This window comes from Callithrix jacchus, chromosome 6, assembly GCF_049354715.1.
Source record: "Callithrix jacchus isolate 240 chromosome 6, calJac240_pri, whole genome shotgun sequence".
Classification (NCBI taxonomy): Eukaryota; Metazoa; Chordata; class Mammalia; order Primates; family Cebidae; genus Callithrix; species Callithrix jacchus.
Genome location: NC_133507.1, coordinates 157,582,073 through 157,605,816, shown reverse-complemented (window position 1 = coordinate 157,605,816; position 23,744 = coordinate 157,582,073). Strand labels below are relative to the sequence as shown.

The 23,744-nt window shown below is 45.3% G+C and overlaps 1 protein-coding gene across 2 annotated transcripts in view; it reads left to right on the top strand.

The window, feature by feature from the left end:
• Positions 1-23,163, top strand: part of DRC11 (dynein regulatory complex subunit 11) — a 192,273-nt gene extending 169,110 nt beyond the window's left edge. For both annotated transcript variants that reach the window (XM_054258074.2, XM_008999752.5), the window contains exons 17-19: positions 2,080-2,257; positions 9,115-9,353; positions 22,561-23,163. In XM_054258074.2, the coding sequence (XP_054114049.1) occupies positions 2,080-2,257; positions 9,115-9,353; positions 22,561-22,662 (519 nt within the window). In that variant the 3' untranslated portion in view covers positions 22,663-23,163. The remainder of the gene's footprint in view (positions 1-2,079; positions 2,258-9,114; positions 9,354-22,560) is intronic.
• The last annotated feature ends 581 nt before the right edge of the window (positions 23,164-23,744 follow it).

The following is a 23,744-nucleotide window of genomic DNA, read 5'->3' as shown; positions in this document are numbered from 1 at the left end:
TCAGCCTGCTGCCCTCACCACTGTGTAGAAACTGTTCGCACAGAGTTATCAGGGCCAGACACAGTGGCTCACACGTGTAATCCCAGCACTTTGGGAGGCTGAGGCGGGCAGACCACTTGAGGCCAGAAGTTTGAGACTAGCCTAGCCCACATGGCGAAACCTTGTCTCTACTAAAAGTACAAAAATTAGCCAGGCGTGGTGATGCATGCCTGTAATCCCCCCTACTCAGGAGGCATGAATCACCTGAACCTGGGAGGTGGCGATTGCAATGAGCTGAGACTGTGCCACTGCACTGCAGCCTGGATGACACAGTGAGACCGTCTCAAAAATAAAAGAAATTGTTCTCACGAAGTTCTTTGACATGAGAAGTGCAAGACTTTTCTGAAAACTACAAAAGCATTTTTGAAAAACTTAAAGGAAACCTAAATAAATGGAGAGACATTTTGTATTCATTGGTTGAAAGACCTAATCCTGTTAAGATGGTAATAATTCCCAAGTTGGCCTACATGTTCAATGCAATGCCCGTGAAATCTCAGCTGGCTTATTTGCAGAAATTGGTAACTGATACTAAAATTCATCCAGAGATTCAAGAGATCCAGCCAAATCATTCTTCAAAAGAAAAAGCTGGGGGACTCACATCTCCCAATTTTATTTCCCAACTTACCTTGAAGCTACAGCAATCAAGACAGTGTGGTACTGGCCTAAGAGGAGACAGATCAATGGATCAGAATCAAGATTCCAGTAATAAAGCCTCACATTACAGTTCATTTTGACAAAGGTGCCAAGACAATTCAATGCAGAAAGAATAATATTTTCAACAAATGATGCTGGGACTACTGGATCGCTACCTGCAAAAGGAAGAGTTGGACCCCTACCTCATGCCATACACAAAAATCAACCCATAATGTATCATAGACCTAAAAACAAGGGCTAAAACTAGAACACTCTTAAAAGAAGATACAGGCATAAATTCTGTGATCTTAGATTAGACAGCAGTTCCTTAGATGTGGCACCAAAAGCACAAGCCACAAAAGCAAAATTGCACTTCTCAAAATCAAAAACTTCTTTGCTGCAAAGGACACCATCAAGAAAGTGAAAAGATAACTCACAGAATGGGAGAAGACGTTTGCAAACCAAGTACTGTTGAGGGACTTACATCTATTAATAGAACCTACAAAGAACCCTTACAACTCAGCAAATAACGCAACTTTTAAAGAGGGCCATCGATCTGAATACACCTTTTTTCCAAAGGAGGTACACAGATGACCAACAAGCACGTGAAAAAGTGCAGGGACATGATTAGCCAGCAGCCAAATGGGAGCAAAGATGGCCTCGACTGTGCTCGGGAAGTCTCCGCAGAGGCTCTCTCCATCGCCCCTGGTGTGCTCCTCGTTCCCAGGCTGCTTCTGTGCTGGCTACACTGGGGGTGAGCTTCATTTGCAACCAGGCTGTTGCCCATGGCAACATGGCCAGATCTGACTCCCACAGGCTGGAAGTCATCCCCCCGGGGGTGCTGAACGGCCAGCCTGTCCTCGCTCATTCCTCTCCCTCATTAGTGCTGAGATTACACTAAAATAAGTCAGGTTCAAACTATTTCCCAACTGTTTCAGAGAGATAAGTTTCGCAAGCTTATGTAACCAGGTACTTTTCAGACATGAGATGCAGGAGCTGGGCTCTTTATTGTTCCAGCAGTCAGCAAAGGAAGTTTTGTGTCCAGCTTCCAAACAGCTCAGGAAAATGGGAGCACCGCCGCTCATTATAGGCCCCAGTGAGCTTCCTTCCATTTGGAAATCAGCCACCACTTCCCATTCCCAGGGTCAAGGTGCTTCCTTCCTTCCCACCCTCTAAATCCGGACACCAGAAGCTGAAGAAAGGAAACACTGACAATTCAAATCCAGCGGGTCATACTGGGAAGCACATTCCAAGACCCATCCCAGGACAAACGTTAAGACACGGTGTTTGTCACAGCCTTGCAATCACTCTAATAAGCAATGCTGCAACGTGTTCTAAGTGAATTTGCTTTCATTTTTTTCACTTTTTTTCTATATGTGGGCCAAATATTTTTTCTCTCTCTCCCAGAATGAACCTAAACGCCTGAAAAAACACCTTCCCAAATTCCTGAAACTCGTGAAACCAGAAGACCGGATTCTGATTGTGGGGACCACACAGCGTCCCTTTGATGCCGAGCTCCAATCTTTCTGCAAAGTTTACCAGAAAATTATTTTGGTGCCCAGACCAGATTACGCTTCCAGATACGGCAAGTACCCCAGCCCCTTCCCGTGTGCATGGTAGCTGAGGCTGGGCTGGCTGCCATGTGCCTGCCAGGGGGGCGGCCCTTGGACCCAGTGTGCGCCAGATGAGTAGAGCGGAGCCTGCACCCGGTGGGGTGTGCACACCTGCATCCAACACGGAGCACGTGCTACAGATGTAAACCACTGGGTCACGTTCTGTTCTTAGCATATTTCTCTCCACCCAAGACAAAAGGAAACTGGACGAGGATTATGATTTCCGGCCCTGACAGTGACAAAAGCCCTGTGGGTGCTGATTTTTCTTGGGACAGGTAGATGAGGATCACTCACCTTGCACCCATGGTGACGGTGTCTTCCTCATAGAGCGTAGCTACTTTTCACCAGCTTAGGGGGGTTTTTCCTTTCTTCCAATCTCAAAGTCCCGTCCCACGATGCCTTACTTAAAATGAACATTAAAATACGAGAGCTTACTTTTTCAATTCTTTGTTCTTAAATAGAAAGATTCAAAATCCACTTCTTTTGAAACATGTTTTTTTAATGAGAGTGACGCAAAAAAGGGTCCCTGTGAGGCAAAGCAGTGGGAAGAGCCTGGGGTTGGGGCTCTGAGGCCACCTGGCTCAGAATCCAGGCCCTGCCACTGCATAGCTGGGTGGCCCTGACAAGTCGGTCACCTTCTGAGCCTCCATGTTGTCATCTGTGAAGTAGGAGGACGGTTCAGGCCACTGGGCTGCTGTGACCCTCACGAGGTGTTAGCAGAGCACAGGCCCTACGTGGCCCCCAGAGGGAAAGGGTATTGGTGGCAGTGGTGGTGGAAGTGGAGGAAGAGAAGAGGTTGGCCTGGGCTGGGCAGGAGGAGGGAAGGACCGGTGGCGAATGGCAAGGGAAGCTGCGGAGAGGGCTGGCAGCCATTCTGTTATCTGCTGCTGTGTGAAAACCTCCCCGAAATCTCAAACAGCACATCATTCCACCATGCGCTTCTAAGGGCTGCCTGGGCAGAGCTGGGGCATTCCCTTTAATGCACCTCATGATGTGTGAGTCAGACTGGACAGTGTCGATACCCAAGATGATTCGTGCATGTGACTGGAGTTGCTGCTGGCCATCATGGGTGCTGAGCGGGGCCCATGTCAACCTGACAGGCTGCTCCTGGCCTCTCACTGCAGCTTCTCACACCCAGCAGCTGGGTCCCCTGAGGGGTTATCTCATGAGCACATGTTCCAAGAGGTTGAGGCAGTAGCTGATTCTTGTGACACAGCCTCACAAGCCACACAGAGTGACCATCACCAACCCTCTGATGGTTCAGAGGAAGGTACAGGGCCAGCCCAGTTTCGAGGGTGGCCGAGGACACACAGGCATGAATGCAGGGGGTGGCTCATGGCGGGGCCGCTGTAACCCTGCACTGGCGGGAGTGGTGAGGGCTTGGAGGTGAGATGGTGATGGCACTGCCAGTGTTAGAGATGGTGGAGGAGGTTGGCGGGGTGGGGGGTGACGGCATGTGCTAATGGAGACGGAGGTGCTTTCTGGCAGCAGGGGTGGAGACAGTGTGGGGTGACGCTAAGGAGGTGGACTGTGTTGGTGGTGGTGTGGGTGGCTCTAGGGAGGGTGGTGGGAATGGTGGCACTGGTCACATGTGACACTGGAGATGATGGTCAGTGGCAGAGGCAGCAGAGGTGCTGGTGGCAGTGGTGGTGGCCGTGGCAGCAGTGGTGGTGGCCATAGTGGCGTGGTGGTGGTGGTCAGCATGGATGGCAGTGACACAGCGATTACGTCAGACCTGGTTTCTGTTCTTCCTTCTCTAATCACATGGGCACTGCGAAAGCAGAGGGCATGTCTGGTCCTCTCTGTTCGTAAGTTGCCACTCAATTTCTTTTCTCTTTTTTTTTTTTGTTTTTTTGAGACGGAGGTTCGCTCTTGTTACCCAGGCTGGAGTGCAATGGCGCGATCTCAGCTCACCGCAACCTCCGCCTCCTGGGATCAGGCAATTCTCCTGCCTCAGCCTCCTGAGTAGCTGGGATCACAGGCACATGCCACTGTGCGCAGCTAATTTTTTGTATTTTTAGTAGAGACGGGGTTTCACCATGTTGACCAGAATGGTCTCGATCTCTCATGATCCACCCGCCTCGGCCTCCCAAAGTGCTGGGATTACAGGCTTGAGCCACCACGCCCGGCCTCAATTTTTTTTTCTAAAAGAACAACCCTGTCCTCCCCACATGCTCCGAACGGCTAGGTTATTGGCCACTCTGCTTGTATCATGTACCTATTTCTGTCTCGATAATTGCTGATTCTGGCTTTATAAATCAATGTTATATACAAAATACAGGAAGACTTTAGGCCCAGCTATTTCTGCATCCATCTTCTGCCTTCCTCATCTTTTAGGGCCTCAAAACACTCCCCATGAACCCTTTGCACCCAGCCAGCATCAAAAGAAGTGAGGGAAGATAGGATGGAGCAGTCACAGGAGATCTTACAAACCAGACCCAGGAGGGCCGGCATTTCCTCCAGCCAGGGCACGTTGGACAGAATGAGAAACATGAATGAGGGGCAGAGCAGTCCAGCCGAGAAAGGAGACGGCCTGAGAGCGGTGGGCACTGCATTCTGGCCACAGCCCACACAGCCGATGCCGGGGTTCCACGCCCCTGGCCTTAGCAGGGCCACCCCCTCTCCTCCCAGGCACTCTTCTTTTTTCTTCCTTTGTTGTATTGTATCTATATTTTGAGCTATGTTGGTGGAATAAGGTGGGGTATTATTAATTTGGAGGGGCTGGAGCATTCTCCTGGATTCTGGACTGAATGGTTTCTATTGTTTAACAAAACCATAGGCCCTTTAAAAATGAAGCTATTGATGTATGGCTGGCAATGTTGTTCTTTTGATAAAACACCACGCATCCCATAGGATTCAGATCACATCGCAGATTCCTACCCGAATCTCCTCACAGCATCGTGATGGGAGAGGAGTGTCCCTCCACCTGCGGGCAGGTGATGAAGCCACACCAGACACTTCTCTGGGGCCCCAGGTTCTGTCCACCGAAGCACATGCTCCTCAATACTTCTGTCTTGGGGAGGGATGTGTTCAGGCCGCCATTCTGGCTGACGTCATCGACCCCCATCCAGCATTTTCTCCAGTGCCCTTGAAGTTTTCAAAGCCACAGTGGCTGGGGCATCCGTCTTAGAGAGAGACTGTATTCTTGTCTTTGCAGTGGTCAAAAGTGTTTTTTTCCAGTCCATGAAGTAAGAGTCACCAATCCAGCATGTGGACGGTGCCTTGTCCATCTCTCCACCCACAACGGAGCGCTAAGGTGTGCAGCAGCCCTGGCGGCCCCACTCCTCAAATTCCTCCAGGCTGCGTGGGGACCAACAGTGCTGAGAAGTGAGGGGGGAATCTGTGGATCTGCAGCCCTCGGGTTCACCAAACATTATTCAATCTCTCCTTCTTTGCCCCAAAACAAAGCAGTCTCTGCAAAGAAAATCCACCCCCGTGCTGATGATGCCCTGTCTGGTCTCCAGAAATCCCTCTGGGTGTCCTCTCCTCCACAGTCCCAGTGCCCTCCCCCTCTTGCCTCTCTCCCTGGGCTGCATTTCACTAATAACCCAATTCATCATAGGCCCACCCCGACCCAGTGTCTGCTCAGATGGTTCCAGGGTCTGTCTTCAGACTTTTCTGCAATTCCAGGTTTCCAAGGGTCAAAAGCTCACCCACATCACTTTATTCCCCTCTCAGGCTTTTGTAAAACCTCAAATAAAAATGAATTTTCAGAGACTGTGTCATCTTGAGCACCAGCCAAAACAGAATCAATCCACTGGGAATGTCAACAGCAGATGAAGGGGAGCCAAAGGCCAGATTCTCTTTCATCTGAAGAAGAGAGAGAACGTAGATTGGTCTGAAGATGTGAGGAGCCTTTTGCACCCAAGAGAGGAAAGTAAGATTCAGCACTCGGCCCGAAGAGCTCCTCCACTGCCTTCAGAACTCTGGGGTCCCTGGCCTTGGTCCTCACCAACACAGGCATCCCCACACCCCAACACTGTGGTGCATCTGTGCTCCCCACTGCACTCCCGGACCAGAGACCCCACAGCCCCTAGGGCCCGCATGCTCACTGCCAGCTCCCGGCTCCACCCAGCCCAGCATGGTGTGCCTCCCTCCATCCCTGACACCCACCGTGGGCCTCAGAGCAGCTACTTAAGGGTCAAGAACCCAGGAGTGGGTGGTTGCATAAAAGCAATAGAAGCGATTCTCGGAAAGACCAACAGTTCGAGTTCATCAGCTGCAGGAAGGAAGCCAAGCCTGGTTCTGCGTCCCTTCTCTGGGTCTTCAGATGAGTAGGCAGGTGGGCAGGTGCCACCACAGCTGAGACTGCCTCACAGAGCTCTCTTGCTGCAACTCCGGTAAAAATGGTGATCTGTGGACAGTAACCAATGATTCATGTATTTAGAGGAATCTTGACAGAAACTGTCCATGACTATCAAGTATCCTACACTTGAAATGGGCAGTAGCAGGTTTCCATGTCCCTCTGGCCCTTGTTGGTCTCACTGTAGGTCTCCAAAGCCTCGATGCCTGATCGCCCACAGCTCCGAGACACTGGCTAGCCCCACGGGACAGCTCACCCTTCCCCAGTACAGTAACTGTACTCCGTTACTAATGCGTCTTTAGCCATCAAGCGGTTACCCCTGCCAGAACCCTGGATGGTTTGGGCAGGAAACTTCCAAGATTGTGACTTGTGGCTGCACAGAGAAGCCAGGGAGAAAGTTAGCTATTTGTTGCCAGGGAGCACGTGGCCCTCACCTCTTCCCACGGATGGTTCCCTTTTGCTGCACAGGGAGGAATTTTGCTCATGCATGCCCAGAACTGAGCCTGCACGCCTGCAACCCAGCCTGGGATGTCAACTTCAGCTTTCGGGGCCTTACCTGTGACTCTCCCAGAAATCACGTTCCCTTCTCAGCTTCCAGAGTCGCCACTCAGACCCGCTGGTACTTTGTTTAGATGTTGTAAATTCGGACAGAAGACACACCGGATCTCAGGGGATGATGGGGTCTAGTCGCTGTTGGTCATTTTTACCGTGGGTTATGTTTTCTGCCTCTAACTCTGCAATGGTTATGTTTAGCTAAGGATACTCTTCACCCGCTGCCGCCGGTCACTGCACAAACAGGCTCTGAACCAATCCGTAGCTCATTTTGTGTCGTCTTTTGTAACTGATGCTTTAATGAGGGTTAGGAAACTTCCGTGCAAGGTGGAATGGAAAACAATCATTGTCATTGTAATAACAACAGTGACACAGCTGCAGGAAGGAAAGTCCCCACGAAATACCAGGCTGCTGCACTTCCGAGCGCTTATAAACACTGCTGGGCTTGTTTCTCACGGCAGCGCTGAGAAGTCAATGCTTCTACGCCTGTTTCACAGATGAGACTAGTCTGGGGCTCAAGATCAAGGAACTCCACCAAGGAAGGAGCAGAGGAGATCGGGGGTTCGGTGACGCTTTAGGCCAGCCTGGGGTCCCTGCGGCTCTCATTGGTTTCACTGCAGGTCTCCAAACCCTGGATGCCTAAGCATCCACAGCTCAGAGGAATTGGCAGGCCCCAAGGTACAGTTCACCCTTTCCCAGCAGCTCAGCTCACCCACAGGGCCAAGGATCCCCCACCGCCCCCTGCCTAGTGAACTGCTGGAATAGCTCCTGGCCCAAAAGCCAGATTCTCCAGCACAGTTCACAGTCACATTACAGGCCGTTTGATTCCTTTACAGTAAGGACACTTTTTTGATGTTATCAGCCATTTTTGGATGAACGTACTCGCACGAGGTAGTCATTTAACAACCCCAGCACTAACCCTTACCAGGCCTGACAACGCTCACATCAGGTAGTCATGGTCATTTTTTAAACACAGTTTCAAATACTCCCCAAGTAAGGTCAAAACCATTTAGAGACATTTGACCAGCTCCTCCCCGTGCCGAGACTGACAGATGCTCTCGTGAACACCCTTCACCTTCTCCGCCGTCTGGACAGAATTAAATAAGTTACAGCACATCTCACTCACTTCCCTTTACAGAACGGAGCTAGTTCTCCAAATGCAGAATGATTTTAAGTACTGTACTTAGCAGAGGAGATCAGGGGTTCGGTGACGCTTTAGGCCAGCCGAAAATTCCATCTCTAAGGCTAAGCAGCAAGAATTATTTCATAATTCATCTTCACAACATCTGTGTTCTGAATGAAATCTCTCGTTTACTCCATGTCCCACAGATCAGAGAACAGCCATGCCCTCCTCTGAAGGACTCTAGTCAGCCAATGCATGTTTACAGTCGCTGAGGGGGAAGGAATAAAGGGTCAAATTGCTTTACTCAATACAATGAGTAATACAGCGTCTTACACTGAAGGGGAACTGACCCTGGCAGTAGCTGATGAAAACTGGAATCTGCAATCTGATTCCAGATGTAAAAACAATGTAAGAAATTCACTTTATAACTAAAGAAATAAGTTAAACTACTCATCCAAATTACTTGGGAAACACAGTAGTCTGATGAGAAGAGATGCCATTATACACCCTATGTACATTTCCAATGTTGAAAGACTGTCGACGTCCTTACAGGTACCACCTTAAGACGATGCTGACAGTGGTTTTATTTTGTTTTTTTTCTTGTTAATTTGCACGGGACTTGTGGATCTGTACACGTCAGGGTCATTGATATGTACGGCTTATGGCTGAAAATTCTCTAGAGGAAAGCATTTAGTTATTGGGCTTCGGTTCATTTGGGTTACAAATAAGTTAGACTTCTGTGTATTCCTTTCTTGATGAGATACAACTTTCATCTGAGAGGGACACTGGCACTGCTTTCTCAGTGGTAACCCTTGTTCTCTGTGTCTCTTCTGCCATCTTGGATACAACAGTTCTGTGGAAACAAATCATTGAACGCAATGGAGGAGTCCTCACCAGTGCCTTGAGTATCAGCTGCCTGGCAAAAGTCACTGACGGCTTCACTCAGGGACATATAGTCCAAGCAGTGAAAGGCGTACTCACAGATCAGAGAATCCGGCGGCAAACTTCCAAACCGCTCACCGCAGTCGAGTTTATTATGGCAATGACCAGCATGGATCCGGTGTACAAAGAGGAAGAAGAGAGCTTTAAGGTAAATGGAGTGCCCGACGGCCCAATCTCAGCAGCAAACACTCCTCACACTGCCTTCTCCCTCTGGAGTTTCGTGGGTTTCATGAATTGGAACTCAGCCATATACGGTGAAATTTGGAAACCTGAAATTTTGGATGACAAAATCTTTGGGGTTTTAGCAATAAAGCGTGTGTCTTCCAAATTTTAGGAAAATCATGGTGTGGCCTTGTATCTACTGCAGAACTGAGTAGCAGCTTCAAAAGCATTGGATTCACATAGACACATATACTTATTTTAGTTTTTACTTCATATTTGCTATTATGGAATAAGTTTTGCATTGAGAAATCATTCCCTAAATAGTATAGTTCGAGCCAATGCTGTTTTGGGCCCTAATTGTCATGGAACACTGTTTTTCAGTTTTCAGTGCATTTGTAGTAGGAAGCCACAAGATAACTCATCATAAGTTAGTTTTCCAATGTTTGAATACGTTCTGACCTATTTGCAAAACTCTTTGGATCTGAAGGAAACTTTGAGAATTATCTTTTCTAACTCCCTCCCTTACAGGAGGAGTGTCCAGGCCAGCAGGCACTCCTCAAACTACCTGCTCTCCTTTAAGCCAAAATAAATGCAGTGCTGTTGTCTGTCTGAAGGAAGTGTCCTTGGCCAATTCCAAAGGCAAGGGAAGATAGGCATGCCACTACAATGATGGCCGTGCGGCCACCAGAAGGAGCATTGAAATTCTCATACAAGCCTATCTCCGGGAGCCTGCTTAACAGCAGGAAACTTTCCCCCTGAAACACATCACTTTTCCATCAAATCTAAAACTATGATTCCTTCCTGGTTGGCCCCTAATTCTTCACTGAAGCGTTAGAAAGGTGAAAAACGGTCGTAATAATTGTTCCAGCAATAACGGTCTAGCACAGGAGTTGGCAACCTTCTTCCACAAAGGTGCAGATAGCAAATATTTTAGGCTCTGAGCGCCATGCAGTCTCTATCACAGCTATCCAACTGCGCATCACAGTGAAAAGCATCCACACACAATACAGAAATGAATGCGTTTGGCTGGGTTCCAATAAACTCTATTTGCAAGCACAGACAACAGGCCAGATCTGGCCCATTGGCTGTATTTTGCTGACCCCTGCTCTAGCAAAACTGAAAAAAAAAAAAATTAACTCTAGCTGAGTGTTTACCACGCACTTGAGTTATTAATAATATTCTTGTTCATCATGAATGAACCTGTTCATCATGACTGCTGGTATCATCCTCTTCAAATGATGCATCATATTCTTTTCTGAAATTCGCAATTTTTCCCGTTTCTAAAATATCAATTTTCCTCCTTATTTTGAGGAGTTGGATAATAGGGTGTGGGAGCCTATCCTTCCTCCTAGCTGAACCTTTAACTTCCCAAAGTGATCTCTAGAAGTTTTTCTGTCTGTAGGTACTTGAGGTCTGATCATCCTATCCAGGAAAATGAATGGCCACCCTTTTGTGACCTGGGAGGAGAACGCAGAAGCTTCACATATTCATTCCTGTTGTATTTGTTTGCTCTGTTCATTTTCCAGGGAAACTGCATCATTTTGCCAACGTTATCCTTTCCACCCAATCCTTTTGGGCTTCATCACAGCACCAGTGCCTGGCCCTGTGCCTGGCCCCAAGTCAATGTTTAACAAATTCGTTTAGGGACACATTCATTAAACACGTGGATAGATGGAATGACACCCCCACACTCTCCTGAATAATGTGGTACCATTGCTATGGTTCCTTCTAATGAGACAAACCCTGAAAAATGTTGCCTCATTGTGTCTCAGACAGCATTATCTCAGATGAAGACCTTGCAGACTCTCGGTACACCTTCTCCCCTGCTCCACAGACATACGGAGAAAATATGCTGGATAATGATGATAACAAGTGGCATAATGTTAGCTAATACTGACTGACTGCTTGTTCTGCGCCAGCCACTGTACTGACTGATTTAGACCTCAGAACCCCCTCTTTTGCACATGAGGACACTGAGATACGGAGAGGCCTGGTGGGCCAGATAATGACCCCCCCAGGGACATCTACATCCTCATCCCTGGAACCCGAAGATATGTGAGGTTACACGGCAGAGGGGGATGAAGGCTGCCGATGGACTAAGCCTGCTGGACAGTGGACCTGAAGATAGATTATCCTGGATTATCCTGGTGAGTCCAGTGTAATAATGAAAAGGAGAAGAGGGAGATGGAAGACAGAACCAGAGACAGCAGTCTGAGAAGGATGTGTTGGTACTCCAGGTAGCCCAGCCTTGCGACCCAAAGGTGGAGCAGGGGCCACAGGCCAGAAAAGCAGGTGATCTCTGAGAGCTGCAAAAGGCAAGGGAAAGATTCACAGCTGGAGCCTCCAGGAAGAGACACAGCCCTGCACACATCTACGCCGATTGTCTCCCAGTGAGGCCCATTCCCGGCTTCTGACCTACAGCCCTGTGAAATCATAAGTGTGTGATTGTAAGCCACCGCATTTCTGGGAATTTGCCGCAGTAGCAGTAAAATAAACAACACAAGAGGCAAGCAACAACCATAAAGTAGCAGAGCTGAAATTCCCAACTTCCTCCAAAGCCAACTTAACTACATTCTCTTCTGGGTCTCAATAAACTAGGAGTTCATCACTGTAAGCACATGGCCACCAAAGCTTACATTAAAAACAGAGCCAAGGCTAAAAGAAGGAAGAGGGAACCCCCCAGTGCCATGAACAGAGAGGTACATCTCAAAGACAGGAACAGCCATATGAGCTAATGCTTGCGTGGCCTAGGGGTGTATGAGAACCAAACAAACAGGCAAGGCTAGGCCCAGGAGAGACAGGATGCTGGAGCTTCACAAAGCTGGGACAATATCTAGGTTGCCACGAGGAAGCATCATGGAACTTGTGAGCTTCTCAGGGATCTAGGTGGGGAGTAAAAGTGGCCCATAAAAAATCAAAACCCAAGCCTACACCATGCACGTCAAGTTTCCAAATTTGGACTCCCTCCATGGTCCCAGATTCTCAAGTTGAAATATTAATATATTTCAAAAAAATGATATGATATCATTAAAACCCCTAAAGTCACATCAAAAGCAAAATTAAAAACCACCCCATATGGAAATTTAGCCAAGTCAGGATACATAGGACTCCTATAGGAAATACTGCCCTTGCTAAAGATGAGTCTGTAATAAAAAAAAGTTATAAACCACAAGCAATAATCTACCCTAAGGAGAGTCAGCAAAAATAACAGAACAGCACCACCAAGAACTTGAGATAACAGAACATTCTGAAAGAGACTACAAAAGAAGTATGTTTAAATTAAAGAGCAGAAACATTAGGGAGGAAAAACAGGCAAATTTGAAAAAGAACCAAATGGAGATTAGGAGGAAGACGGCACTGTAGGACCAACTCAGGATTGCAGCTCCCAGTGAAATCGCAGAGGGTGAGTGGACGCCACATTTCCAGATGGATCTTTATTGCCCACAGACCAGGAGATTCCCAGGTGTAGGAGCCCCACGGGCCACCAGCACAGCAGTTTGGGCCGGCGCAGCTGTTTGTGTTGGGGCCGCAGGGAAGCGGCACTCCATACAAAATATACTGGTGTGGTTGCCCTGTTAAACTGGTAATTGGAGATTCTGGAAGGCAGATTAGCACATTCATCTGATTAAACAGGACTTAAACAGAAAGCCAGGCCAGGAGATTCCCGAGCAGCAACGTGGTTTGAGCCGGCGCAGTGGGTCACTGCAGGGGAAATCACACAGATCCCGGTGCCCTTGCAGCAGGCGACTGGAACACCTGGGAGAGAGTCAACCATTCAACTTAAAAAAAAAAAAAAGGGGGCTCTGAGGCAGGGGCCAGGTGATCAGGCTTGGCAGGTCCCACCCCCACAAAAACAAACAAAACAGCAATTGGAAATGCTCGGAGTTGAGAGTTTCACAGCAAGCACAGCTGAACCCAGGACAATGCAGCCCAGTGGGGGAGGGGCGTCCACCATTACCGAGGCACACAACCCCTACGGAGGTCCTCTGCCATTGCTGATGCAGCCTGCCATTGCCAAGGCAACCCACCATAACAGAGAGAGTCCGCCACTACAGAGGCGAGCCACCATTGCCACCACAGTTCTAACCACACCCATATAAACAGGACCACAGGGAATTACACACAGCAGCAGGGCGGAGCCCATGACAGCAGGGCGGAGCCCATGACAGCAGGGCAGAGCCCACAGCAACAGGGTGGAGCCTATGGCAGCTCAGCATAGCCACTACAGACAGGCAGTGACTAGACTGCCTCCTCGCTGGGCATGACAGTGCAACAGATACTCATAAAGCCCTAACTCCCCAGGACAGAGCACCTGGGGAAAAAAAAATGGGGCTTTATGAGTTCTGCTGCAGCAGACTTAAACGTACCTGCCTAGCAGCCCTGAATGAACAACGGAGCTCACAGCTCAGCACTTGAGCTCCTATAAAGTACAGACAGTCTCCTCAAACAGCTCCCTGACCCCTGTATATCCAAAGAGTCACCTCACAAAGGACTGATCAGACTGACATTTGGCAGGCATCATTCTGGGACAAAGATAGCAGAAGAAGAATCTGGTAGCAACCCTCATGGTTCTGCAGCTGCTACAGGAGTTCCCCAGGCAAGCAGGGCCTGGAGTGGACCTCAGCAGTCCTACAGCAGAGGGGCCAGACTATTAGAAGGAAAACTAAGAAAGAGAAATACTTCATGATCAATAATCTGGATGTCCACTCAGAGACCCAATTGGAAAATCAGCAACTACTCAGACGACAGGTGGATAAATCGACAAAGATGGGAAGAAACCAGAGCAAAAAGGAGGAAAATACCTGAAACCAGAACACCTCACTTCCTACAAAGGACCAAAACTCCTCACCAGCAAGGGAACAAAGCTGGAAGGAGAATGAGTGTGATGAAATGACAGAATCAGACTTCAGAAGGTGGGTAATGAGAAACTTCCGTGAGCTAAAAGAACATGTTCTAAATCAATGCAAAGAAACTAAGAACCCTGAAAAAAGATTTGAGGAAATCATAACAAGAATGGACAACTTAGAGAGGAATATGAGTAAATTGAAGGAGCTGAAAAACACAACAGCTGAATTGACCAAGCAGAAGAAAGGATATCAGAAGTCAAAGATCAACTCAATGAAATGAAATGAGAAGCCAAGATTAGAGAAAAAAGCGCAAAAAGGAATGAACAAAGTCTCCAAGAAAGGTGGGACTATGTGAAGAGACCTAATCTACGTTTGATAGGTCTACCTGAATGTGACGACGAGAATGAATCCAAGCTGGAAAATATTCTTCAGGATATTATCCAGGAAAATTTCCCCAACCTGGCAAGGCAGGCCAATATTCAAGTCCAGGAAATACAGAGAACACCACAAAGATATTCCGCAAGAAGAGCAACCCCAAGGCACATAATCGTCAGATTCACCAGGGTTGAAATGAAGGAGAAAATGCTAAGGACAGCCAGAGAGAAAGGTTGGGTCACCCACAAAGGGAAGCCCATCAGACTCACAGCAGATCTCTTGGCAGAAACCCTACAAGCCAGAATAGAGTGGGGGCCAATATTCAACATCCTTAAAGAAAAGAACTTTCAACCCAGAATTTCATATCCAGCCAAACTGAGCTTCATAAATGAAGGAAAAATAAAATCCTTTGCAAACAAGCAAGTACTCAAGAGATTTTGTCACCACCAGGCCTGCTTTACAAGAGCTCCTGAAAGAGGCACTACACATAGAAAGGAACAACCAGTACCAGCCATTCTAAAAACATACCAAATGCTAAAGAGCATCAACAAAATGAAGAATCTGCATCAACTAATGGGCAAAACAGCCAGCTAGCATCAAAATGGCAGGATCAAATTCACACATAACAATATTAACCCTAAATGTAAATGGGCTAAATGCACCAATCAAAAGACACAGACTGGCAAACTTGATAAAAATCCAAAACCCATCAGTGTGCTGTATCCAGGAAACCCATCTCACATGCAAGGATACACAAAGGCTCAAAATAAAGGGATGGAGGAAGATTTACCAAGCAAATGGAGAGCAAAAAAAAGCAGGAGTTGCAATTCTCGTCTCTGATAAAATAGATTTTAAAGCAACAAAGATCAAAAGAGACAAAAAGGACATTACATAATGGTAAAAGGATCGATACAACAAGAAGAGCTAACGATCCTAAATATATATGGACCCAATACAGGAGCACCCAGATATATAAGGTAAGTTCTTAATGACTTACAAAGAGACTTAGACTCCCACACAATAACAGTGGGAGACTTTAACACTCCACTGTCAATATTAGACAGATCAACCAGACAGAAAATTAACAAGGATATCCAAGGCTTGAACTCAGACCTGGAACAAGCAAACCTGATAGACATTTACAGAATTCTCTACCCCAAATCCACACAATATACATTCTTCTCAGCACCACATCACACCTACTCTAAAACTGACCACATAATTGGAAGTAAATCATTCCTCAGCAAATGCAAAACAACTGACATAATAACAAACAGTATCTCAGACCATAGTGCAATCAAGTTAGAACTGAGAATTCAGAAACTAACTCAGAACCGCATAGCTTCATGGAAACTGAACAACTGGCTCTTGAATGTTGACTGGATAAACAATGAAATGAAGGCAGAAATAAAGAAGTTCTTCGAAACCAACGAGAACGAAGACACAACATGCCAGAATCTCTGGGACACATTTAAAGCAGCCTCCAGAGGAGAATATATAGCAATAAGTGCCCATATGAGAAGAGTGGAGAGATCCAAAATTGACACCCTATCGTCAAAATTGAAAGAGCTAGAGGAGCAAGATCAAAAAAACTCAAAACCTAGCAGAAGACAAGAAATAACTAAGATCAGAGCAGAACTGAAGGAGATAGAGACACGAAAAACCCTTCAAAAAATCAATAAATCCAAGAGCTGGTTTTTTGAAAAGATCAACAAAATAGACCACTAGCCAGACTAATAAAAAAGAAAAGAGAGAATAACCAAATAGATGCAACAAAAAATGATAAAGGGGAAATCACCACAGATCCCACAGAAATTCAAACCATCATCAGAGAATATTACAAACAACTCTATGCACATAAACTAGTAAACCTAGAAGAAATGGGTGAATTCCTGGACACTTCTGTACTCCCAAGCCTAAACCAGGAGGAAGCTGAAACTATGAATAGACCAATAACAGGTCTGAAGTTGAGGCAGCAATTAAGAGCCTACCACATAAAAAAAGCCCAGGTCCAGATGGGTTCACAGCCGAATTCTACCAGACACACAAAAGGGAGCTGGTACCATTCCTTCTGAAACTATTTCAAATAATCCAAAAAGAGGGAATCCTTCCCAAATCATTTTATGAGACCAACATCATCCTGATACCAAAACCCGGCAGAGACCCAACAAGAAAAGAAAACTTCAGGCCAATATCCATGAAGAACATAGACGCAAAAATCTTCAATAAAATACTGGCAAGCTGATTGCGACAGCAAATCAAAAAACTTACCCATCATGATCAAGTAGGATTCATCCCAGGGATGCAAGGCTGGTTCAACATACGCAAGTCTATCAACATAATTCACCACATAAACAGAACCAAAAACAAAAACCACATGATTATCTCAATTGACACAGAGAAGGCCTTTGACAAAATTCAACAGCCCTTTATGCTAAAATCCCTCAATAAACTCGGTATTGATGGAACGTATCTCAAAATAATAAAAGCTATTTACAACAAACCAACAGCCAATATCATACTGAATGGGCAAAAACTGGAAGCATTCCCTTTGAAATCTGGCACTAGACAAGGATGCCCTCTCTCACCACTCCTATTCAATATAGTACTGGAAGTTCTAGCCAGAGCAACCAGGCAAGAAAAAGAAATAAAGGGTATTCAAATAGGAAAGGAGGAAGCCAAATTGTCTCTATTTGCAGACGACATGATAGTATACCTAGAAGACCCCATCACATCAGCCCAAAAACTCCTGAAACTGATAAGCAACTTCAGCAAAGTCTCAGCATACAAAATCAATCTGCAAAAATCACAAGCATTCCTATATACCAATAACAGACTTAAAGAGAGCCAAATCAAGAATGAACTGCCATTCACAATTGCTACAAAAAGAATAAAATACCTAGGAATACAACTAACAAGGAACGTAAGGGACCTCTTCAAGGAGAACTACAAACCACTGCTCAAGGAAATGAGAGAGGACAAAAACAGACGGAGAAACATTCCATGTTCATGGTTAGGAAGAATCAATATCGTGAAAATGGCTATACTGCCCAAAGTAATTTATGGAATCAATGCTATACCCATCAAGCTACCATTGACTTTCTTCACAGAACTGGAAAAAACCACCTTGAACTTCATATGGAACCAAAAGAGAGCCCGCATAGCCAAGTCAATCCTAAGCAAAAAGAACAAACCTGGAGGCATCACACTACCGGACTTCAAACTATACTACAAGGCTACAGTAATCAAAACAGCATGGTACTGGTACCAAAACAGAGATATAGACCAGTGAAACAGAACAGAGGCATCAGAGGCAACACAACATATCTACAACCACACAATCTTTGATAAACCTGACAAAAACAAGCATAGGGGAAAGGATTTCCTGTTTAATAAATGGTGTTGGGAAAACTGACTAGCCATGTGCAGAAAGCAGAAACTGGACCCCTTCCTGACACCTTACACTAAAATTAACTCCAGATGGATTAAAGACTTAAACACAAGACCTGGCACCATAAAAATCCTAGAAGGAAATCTAGGCAAAATCATTGAGGACATAGGAGTAGGCAAGGACTTCATGACCAAAACACCAAAAGCATTGGCAACAAAAGCCAAAATAGACAAATGGGACCTAATCAAACTCCACAGCTTCTGCACAGCAAAAGAAACAGTCACCAGAGTGAATCGGCAACCAACAGAATGGGCAAAAATTTTTGCAGTTTACCCATCTGACAAAGGGCTGATATCCAGAATTTACAAAGAACTCAAACAGATTTACAGGAAAAAAACAAACAAGCTCGTTCACAAATGGGCAAAGGATATGAACAGACACTTTACAAAAGAAGACATACATGAGGCCAACAGTCATATGAAAAAATGCTCATCGTCACTGGTCATCAGAGAGATGCAAATCAAAACCACATTGAGATACCATCTCACGCCAGTTAGAATGGCGATCATTAAAAAATCTGGAGACAACAGATGCTGGAGAGGATGTGGAGAAAAAGGAACACTTTTACACTGCTGGTGGGAGTGTAAATTAGTTCAACCATTGTGGAAGACAGTGTGGCCATTCCTCAAGGACCTAGAAATTCCATTTGACTCAGCAATCCCATTACTGGGTATATATCCAAAGGACTATAAATCATTCTACTATAAGGACACATGCACACAAATGTTCATTGCAGCACTGTTTACAATAGCAAAGACCTAGAACCAACCCAAATGCCCATCAATGATAGACTGGTCTGGGAAAATGTGGCACATATGCAACATGAAATAGTATGCAGCAATCAAAAATGATGAGTTTGTGTCCTTTGTTGGGACATGGATGAACCTGGAGAACATCATTCTCAGCAAACTGACACAAGAGCAGAAAATGAAATGCCACATATTCTCACTCATAGGCAGGTGGTGAACAATGATAACACATGGACACAGGGAAGGGAGCACTACACACTGGGGTCTATTGAGGGGAATAGAGGAGGGACAGCGGGAGGGGGAGCTGGGGAGGGATAGCATGGGGAGAAATGCCAGATGTGGGTGAAGGGGCAGAAGGCAGCAAAGCACACTGCCATGTGTGTACCTTTGTAACTATCTTGCATGTTCTGCACATGTATCACAAAACCTAAAATGCAATAAAGAAAAAAAGGAAAATTAAATGCTGTGGATAAGTTGTATTAAGAAAAAAAAAGAACCAAATAGAACTTTTGAGAGTGAAAAATGTATAGTCATTGACATTTAAAACTCAGTGACTAAATCATCTGTGGATTCAACAAAACTAAAGAGAAAACAAAAGAAAAAGGGAGAAAAGAAAATTTCCTAGAATGCAGCATAGAGAAAAAGAGAGGATAGAAAACAAAGAAAGTGTAAGAGTTGGCTGAGCACGGTGGCATCCTAGCACTTTTGGCAGGCAGACCACTTGAGGTCAGGAGTTCGAGACAAGCCTGGCCAAATGGCAAAACCCTGTCTCTACTAAAAATACAAAAATTAGCCAGACATGGTGGTGCCCACATGTAGTCCCAGCTAGTTGGCAGGCTGAGGCAGAAGAATCCTTGAACACGGGAGACAGAGGTTGCAGTGAGCCAGGATTGTGCCACTGTACTCCAGCTTGGGTGACAGAAAAAGACTCTGTCTCAAAAACAAAAAGAAAGGACTCTGAAAGACAAAATGATAAAACCTGCTTCCTTTATGACTGGATCTTTGCTGTTCCTAATATCACCAGGAAGCATGGAGGGGAGCATCAATCAAAACACCACTATAAGACCTAGTTCTGTATTTGAGTTCAGAGGCTCCTATAGAAGCAGCTAGAACTGCTGTGGAGGAAAGAATAAGGAGAGACACAGAGAACAAAACAACACTTCCCTCTCAAAATGAATCTGGGGCAGACACGGTGGCTCACAGCTATAATCCCAGCACTTTGGGAGGCCAAGGCACACGGATCACTTGGGGTCAGGAGTTCAAGACCAGCCTGGCCAACATGGCGAGACCCTGTCTCTACTAACAATACAAAAATTAGCCAGGTGTGGTGGTGCATGCCTGTAGTCCCAGCTACTTGGAAGGCTGAGGCAGGAGGTGGAGGCTATAGTGAGCCAAGATCACACCACTGCTCTCCAGCTTGGGTGACAGAGCAAGACTCAATCTCAAACACACACACACACACACACACACACACACACACAAAATGAATCTAAAATCAAAATTCCAAAACATTTTAGGAAATGTTGTGCTAAATACAATCTGTAAATTAATATAATTAAGATGTTCAAAAAATAAATGAGAGCATGACTTCCATTAGAAATGTACAGAACATTTTGAGAAAAAAAGAAATGAAATAGGAAGAGATAATTATGAAAAAACTTTATAAAAAGAAAGCTTAGAGAGTCAGAAGCTGAGGTCTGAATTGCAAAGAAAAAGAAAGAAAGCTTAGAAATTAAAAATATAGTAATCAGTATAAAATGGCAAAGAAAATGAGAGAGCTATGAACTCTAAGCTAAACCCGGTCAAACAGCAGTCTGTGGACTGGAAGATTCCTGGGGAGTACCTCCCATAGTTGGCACAGAGAAACAAGAAGGTAAAAGCCTAAAAGTATAAAGATCCATCAAAGATGAGTTGAAGAGGCTGACCTTCATTAATAGAAGTTCTAGAAGAATACAATAAGTATCAGAAGAACAATAACTTAAAGACGTTATTACTGAGAATTTTCCTGAATTAAAGATAGATTAAAAATAAACTCCAAGTAAAATAATTTATTAACTAATAAACTCCTAGTAACCAGCAGAACAAATAAAATAAATCTATAGTTAGATATATTGTTGGAAACTTAAGAACAAGATTAAAAGCCAGTCTTAAAAGGTACCCGATTACCTACAAAGAAACCATTGGGAAGTCAGATATCTCTTTAACAACCACAGATGCCAGAAGGCAGCAAAATAGTATCTGCAAAGTACTAAGGAAAAACAACTGTCTGTCTAATATTTGTATCCAGCTAAACTAGCATACAAGAGGCAGGAGAAAACAGACATTTTAAGATATATGAAGCCCGGCACCGTGGCTCACGCCTGTAATCCCTGCACTTTGGGAGGCCGAGGTGGGTAGCTCACTTGAGGTCAGCAGATCAAGACCAACCTGGTCAACAGGGTGAAACCCCATCTCTACTAAAAATACAAAAATAGCTGGGCGTAGTGGCAGGTACCTGTATTCCCAGCTACTCAGGAGGCTGAGGCAGGGGAATCGCCTGAATCCAGGAGGCAGAGGTTACAGTGAGCTAAGATCATGCCACTGCACTCCAGCCTAGGCGACAGAGAGAGACTCGGTCTCAAAAAAAAAAAAAAAGGCATACAAAGACTGAGATAGTTCCAACTTACAGCACTTCAGAGAGCAATTTAGCAATATCAAGTCAAATGGAAGATGTTCATACCCTACAACCCTAGCAATTTTATTTCTACATATGTGACCTAAAGAATTTCTCTCACATAGATACAAGGAGATGTGTAAAAATTGTGAACTTCAGCGTTTTCATAATAACCAGAAATTCAGATGTCATATATCTATTAATAAGAGAATTGATAAATAACATGTAATATAATCTCACAATGAAATATGACTATTATAAAGTTTGTAAACTCAAATGTTTCTTAGGTTTCAAACAAAATGCAAAGGTTGAGGAAAATGCCATCATGGGGCCAGTTACAATCACTAAGTTCTTGGTTGGTATTTGGGCTCCATTATTTCCACCGTGTTTTCAACAGCAGCTTCCCCCAACATAGTAGAATGGCCACCCGTTCTTCACTGAACATGGCCCCATGTGACCCATGAGCACCTTTCACACTACCAAGGAAACCCAACCCCAGGACATAGTAGAATGCCCGGAAAAAACAGGGGACTTTGTTGGGAAGGATTGCTCGTTAGATTTAGCCTGTGATTCTCTGAAATTTTTGACTCCCTGAGTTAACAAATCATGCAGAAATACAGGCTGAAGTTTCAAATCATGGAGAAATAGTCTGGAAAACCCACTGAGCAAGAGTTTGTATTAAGCATACCTTAAATGCCCAAAGTACAGTGGCTGCTTGCCCCTTCCTGCTGAGCAGGCTTTTCTTTATTTTTATTTATTTATTTTTTTTGAGACGGTGTTTTGCTGTTGTTACCCAGGCTGGAGTGCAATGGCACGATCTTGGCTCACCGCAACCTCCACCTCCTGGGTTCAGGCAATTCTCCTGCCTCAGCCTCCTGAGTAGCTGGGATTACAGACACGCGCCACCATGCCCAGCTAATTTTTTGTATTTTTAGTAGAGACGGGGTTTCACCATGTTGACCAGGATTGTCTCGATCTCTTGACCTCGTGATCCACCCGCCTCGGCCTCCCAAAGTGCTGGGATTACAGGCGTGAGCCACCGCGCCCGGCCTCTTTATTTTTAAGAGTATTGCCATGAATTCGTGTCATTCTGACCTTTTCGTAAACTTCCATTTCAGAACTGGTATGCCAAAACCCCTCTGGGTACAAAACGAGCATTGGCGATAAAAGGAGGTAGCACAGGAAAGGCAAAGGACAGCGGGAAAAAGAAAAAAAAGTAATGCCTTTCTGAAGAACCATGCTTGGGTCTCTCTGGGATAGAGAGGACCCCAACTGGCCAAAGAAATGATTCACCATTGCCCACCTGAAGAAGCCCTCAAGAGAAGCAGCTTAGAAGTGTGCAGCGGTGAGCTGATGCCTCAAACCCACTAACCACTGCGTGTGCTGTTACACCTTCCCCAGGCTGGACACCTAGCTGGGTGCCCATCACAACTTTCCATGGCTTTAATCAACAGGAAGTTTGTATATAACCGAAATTCACTCTTGACACCCTCCACAATCTTTCCAAGTTGGACTCTTCATCAGTACTAGTTGTCAAATTTAAAATGTGGTCAAGAATATTCTAGTTTGGCAACTAGTAAGCAATGAGTATATCATCAGTCCACTAGCTTTTTATTAATCCATGTACACTGTCTAGTATCTTGCATCTATTTTAATAAATTAATTCTTTGCTCTAGTAATAGATTTTGTATAATGAAATAAAGCTGTTGTCCTTGAACTGACTTGGTAATTTGGTTGCTGGAGATAAAACAGGATCTTACAAATGAGCTATTTCAACATCCTAACTTTGAAGCTGAGACAGCTAGAGTCCAGGTCTCACTGCTGATACCGGGGCCTGGATGTCATCACCCCAGCCTAGTCCTGGTTGGAAGGACTGAAACATTGTCAGGCCAATGACTGGATGAAAACCATGGCATAAAAATGGGGTAAATGCAGAGAAGAGAAAGCCTACATGAAGAAATAAAACAGGGTAAATAAAATATTAAAGAGCAGGGAAAGCTCAAAAGAGAAATTTAAATTGTGTAAGGATATGAAAGGTGATTGGTGGAAGATAGCTAGTAACCCACTTCCAAATTGTGGTAAGAACACAGTCAGAGGAAACAGACTTTAACTGAGATGGGATGGATTTAACTTGAATTTTAAGAATACCCTGTCTGACAGTTTGGGGGTAGACCACAAAAATTCACAAAATCTCCCCCTGCATAGACCAGGTCAGGGATCCACGTATGACCAGGATTCCCAGTGGCTTGGATCGTCAATGGCCAAAAAGGTTTCCAGTTTCCAGATGTCTTCTGGCCACCAG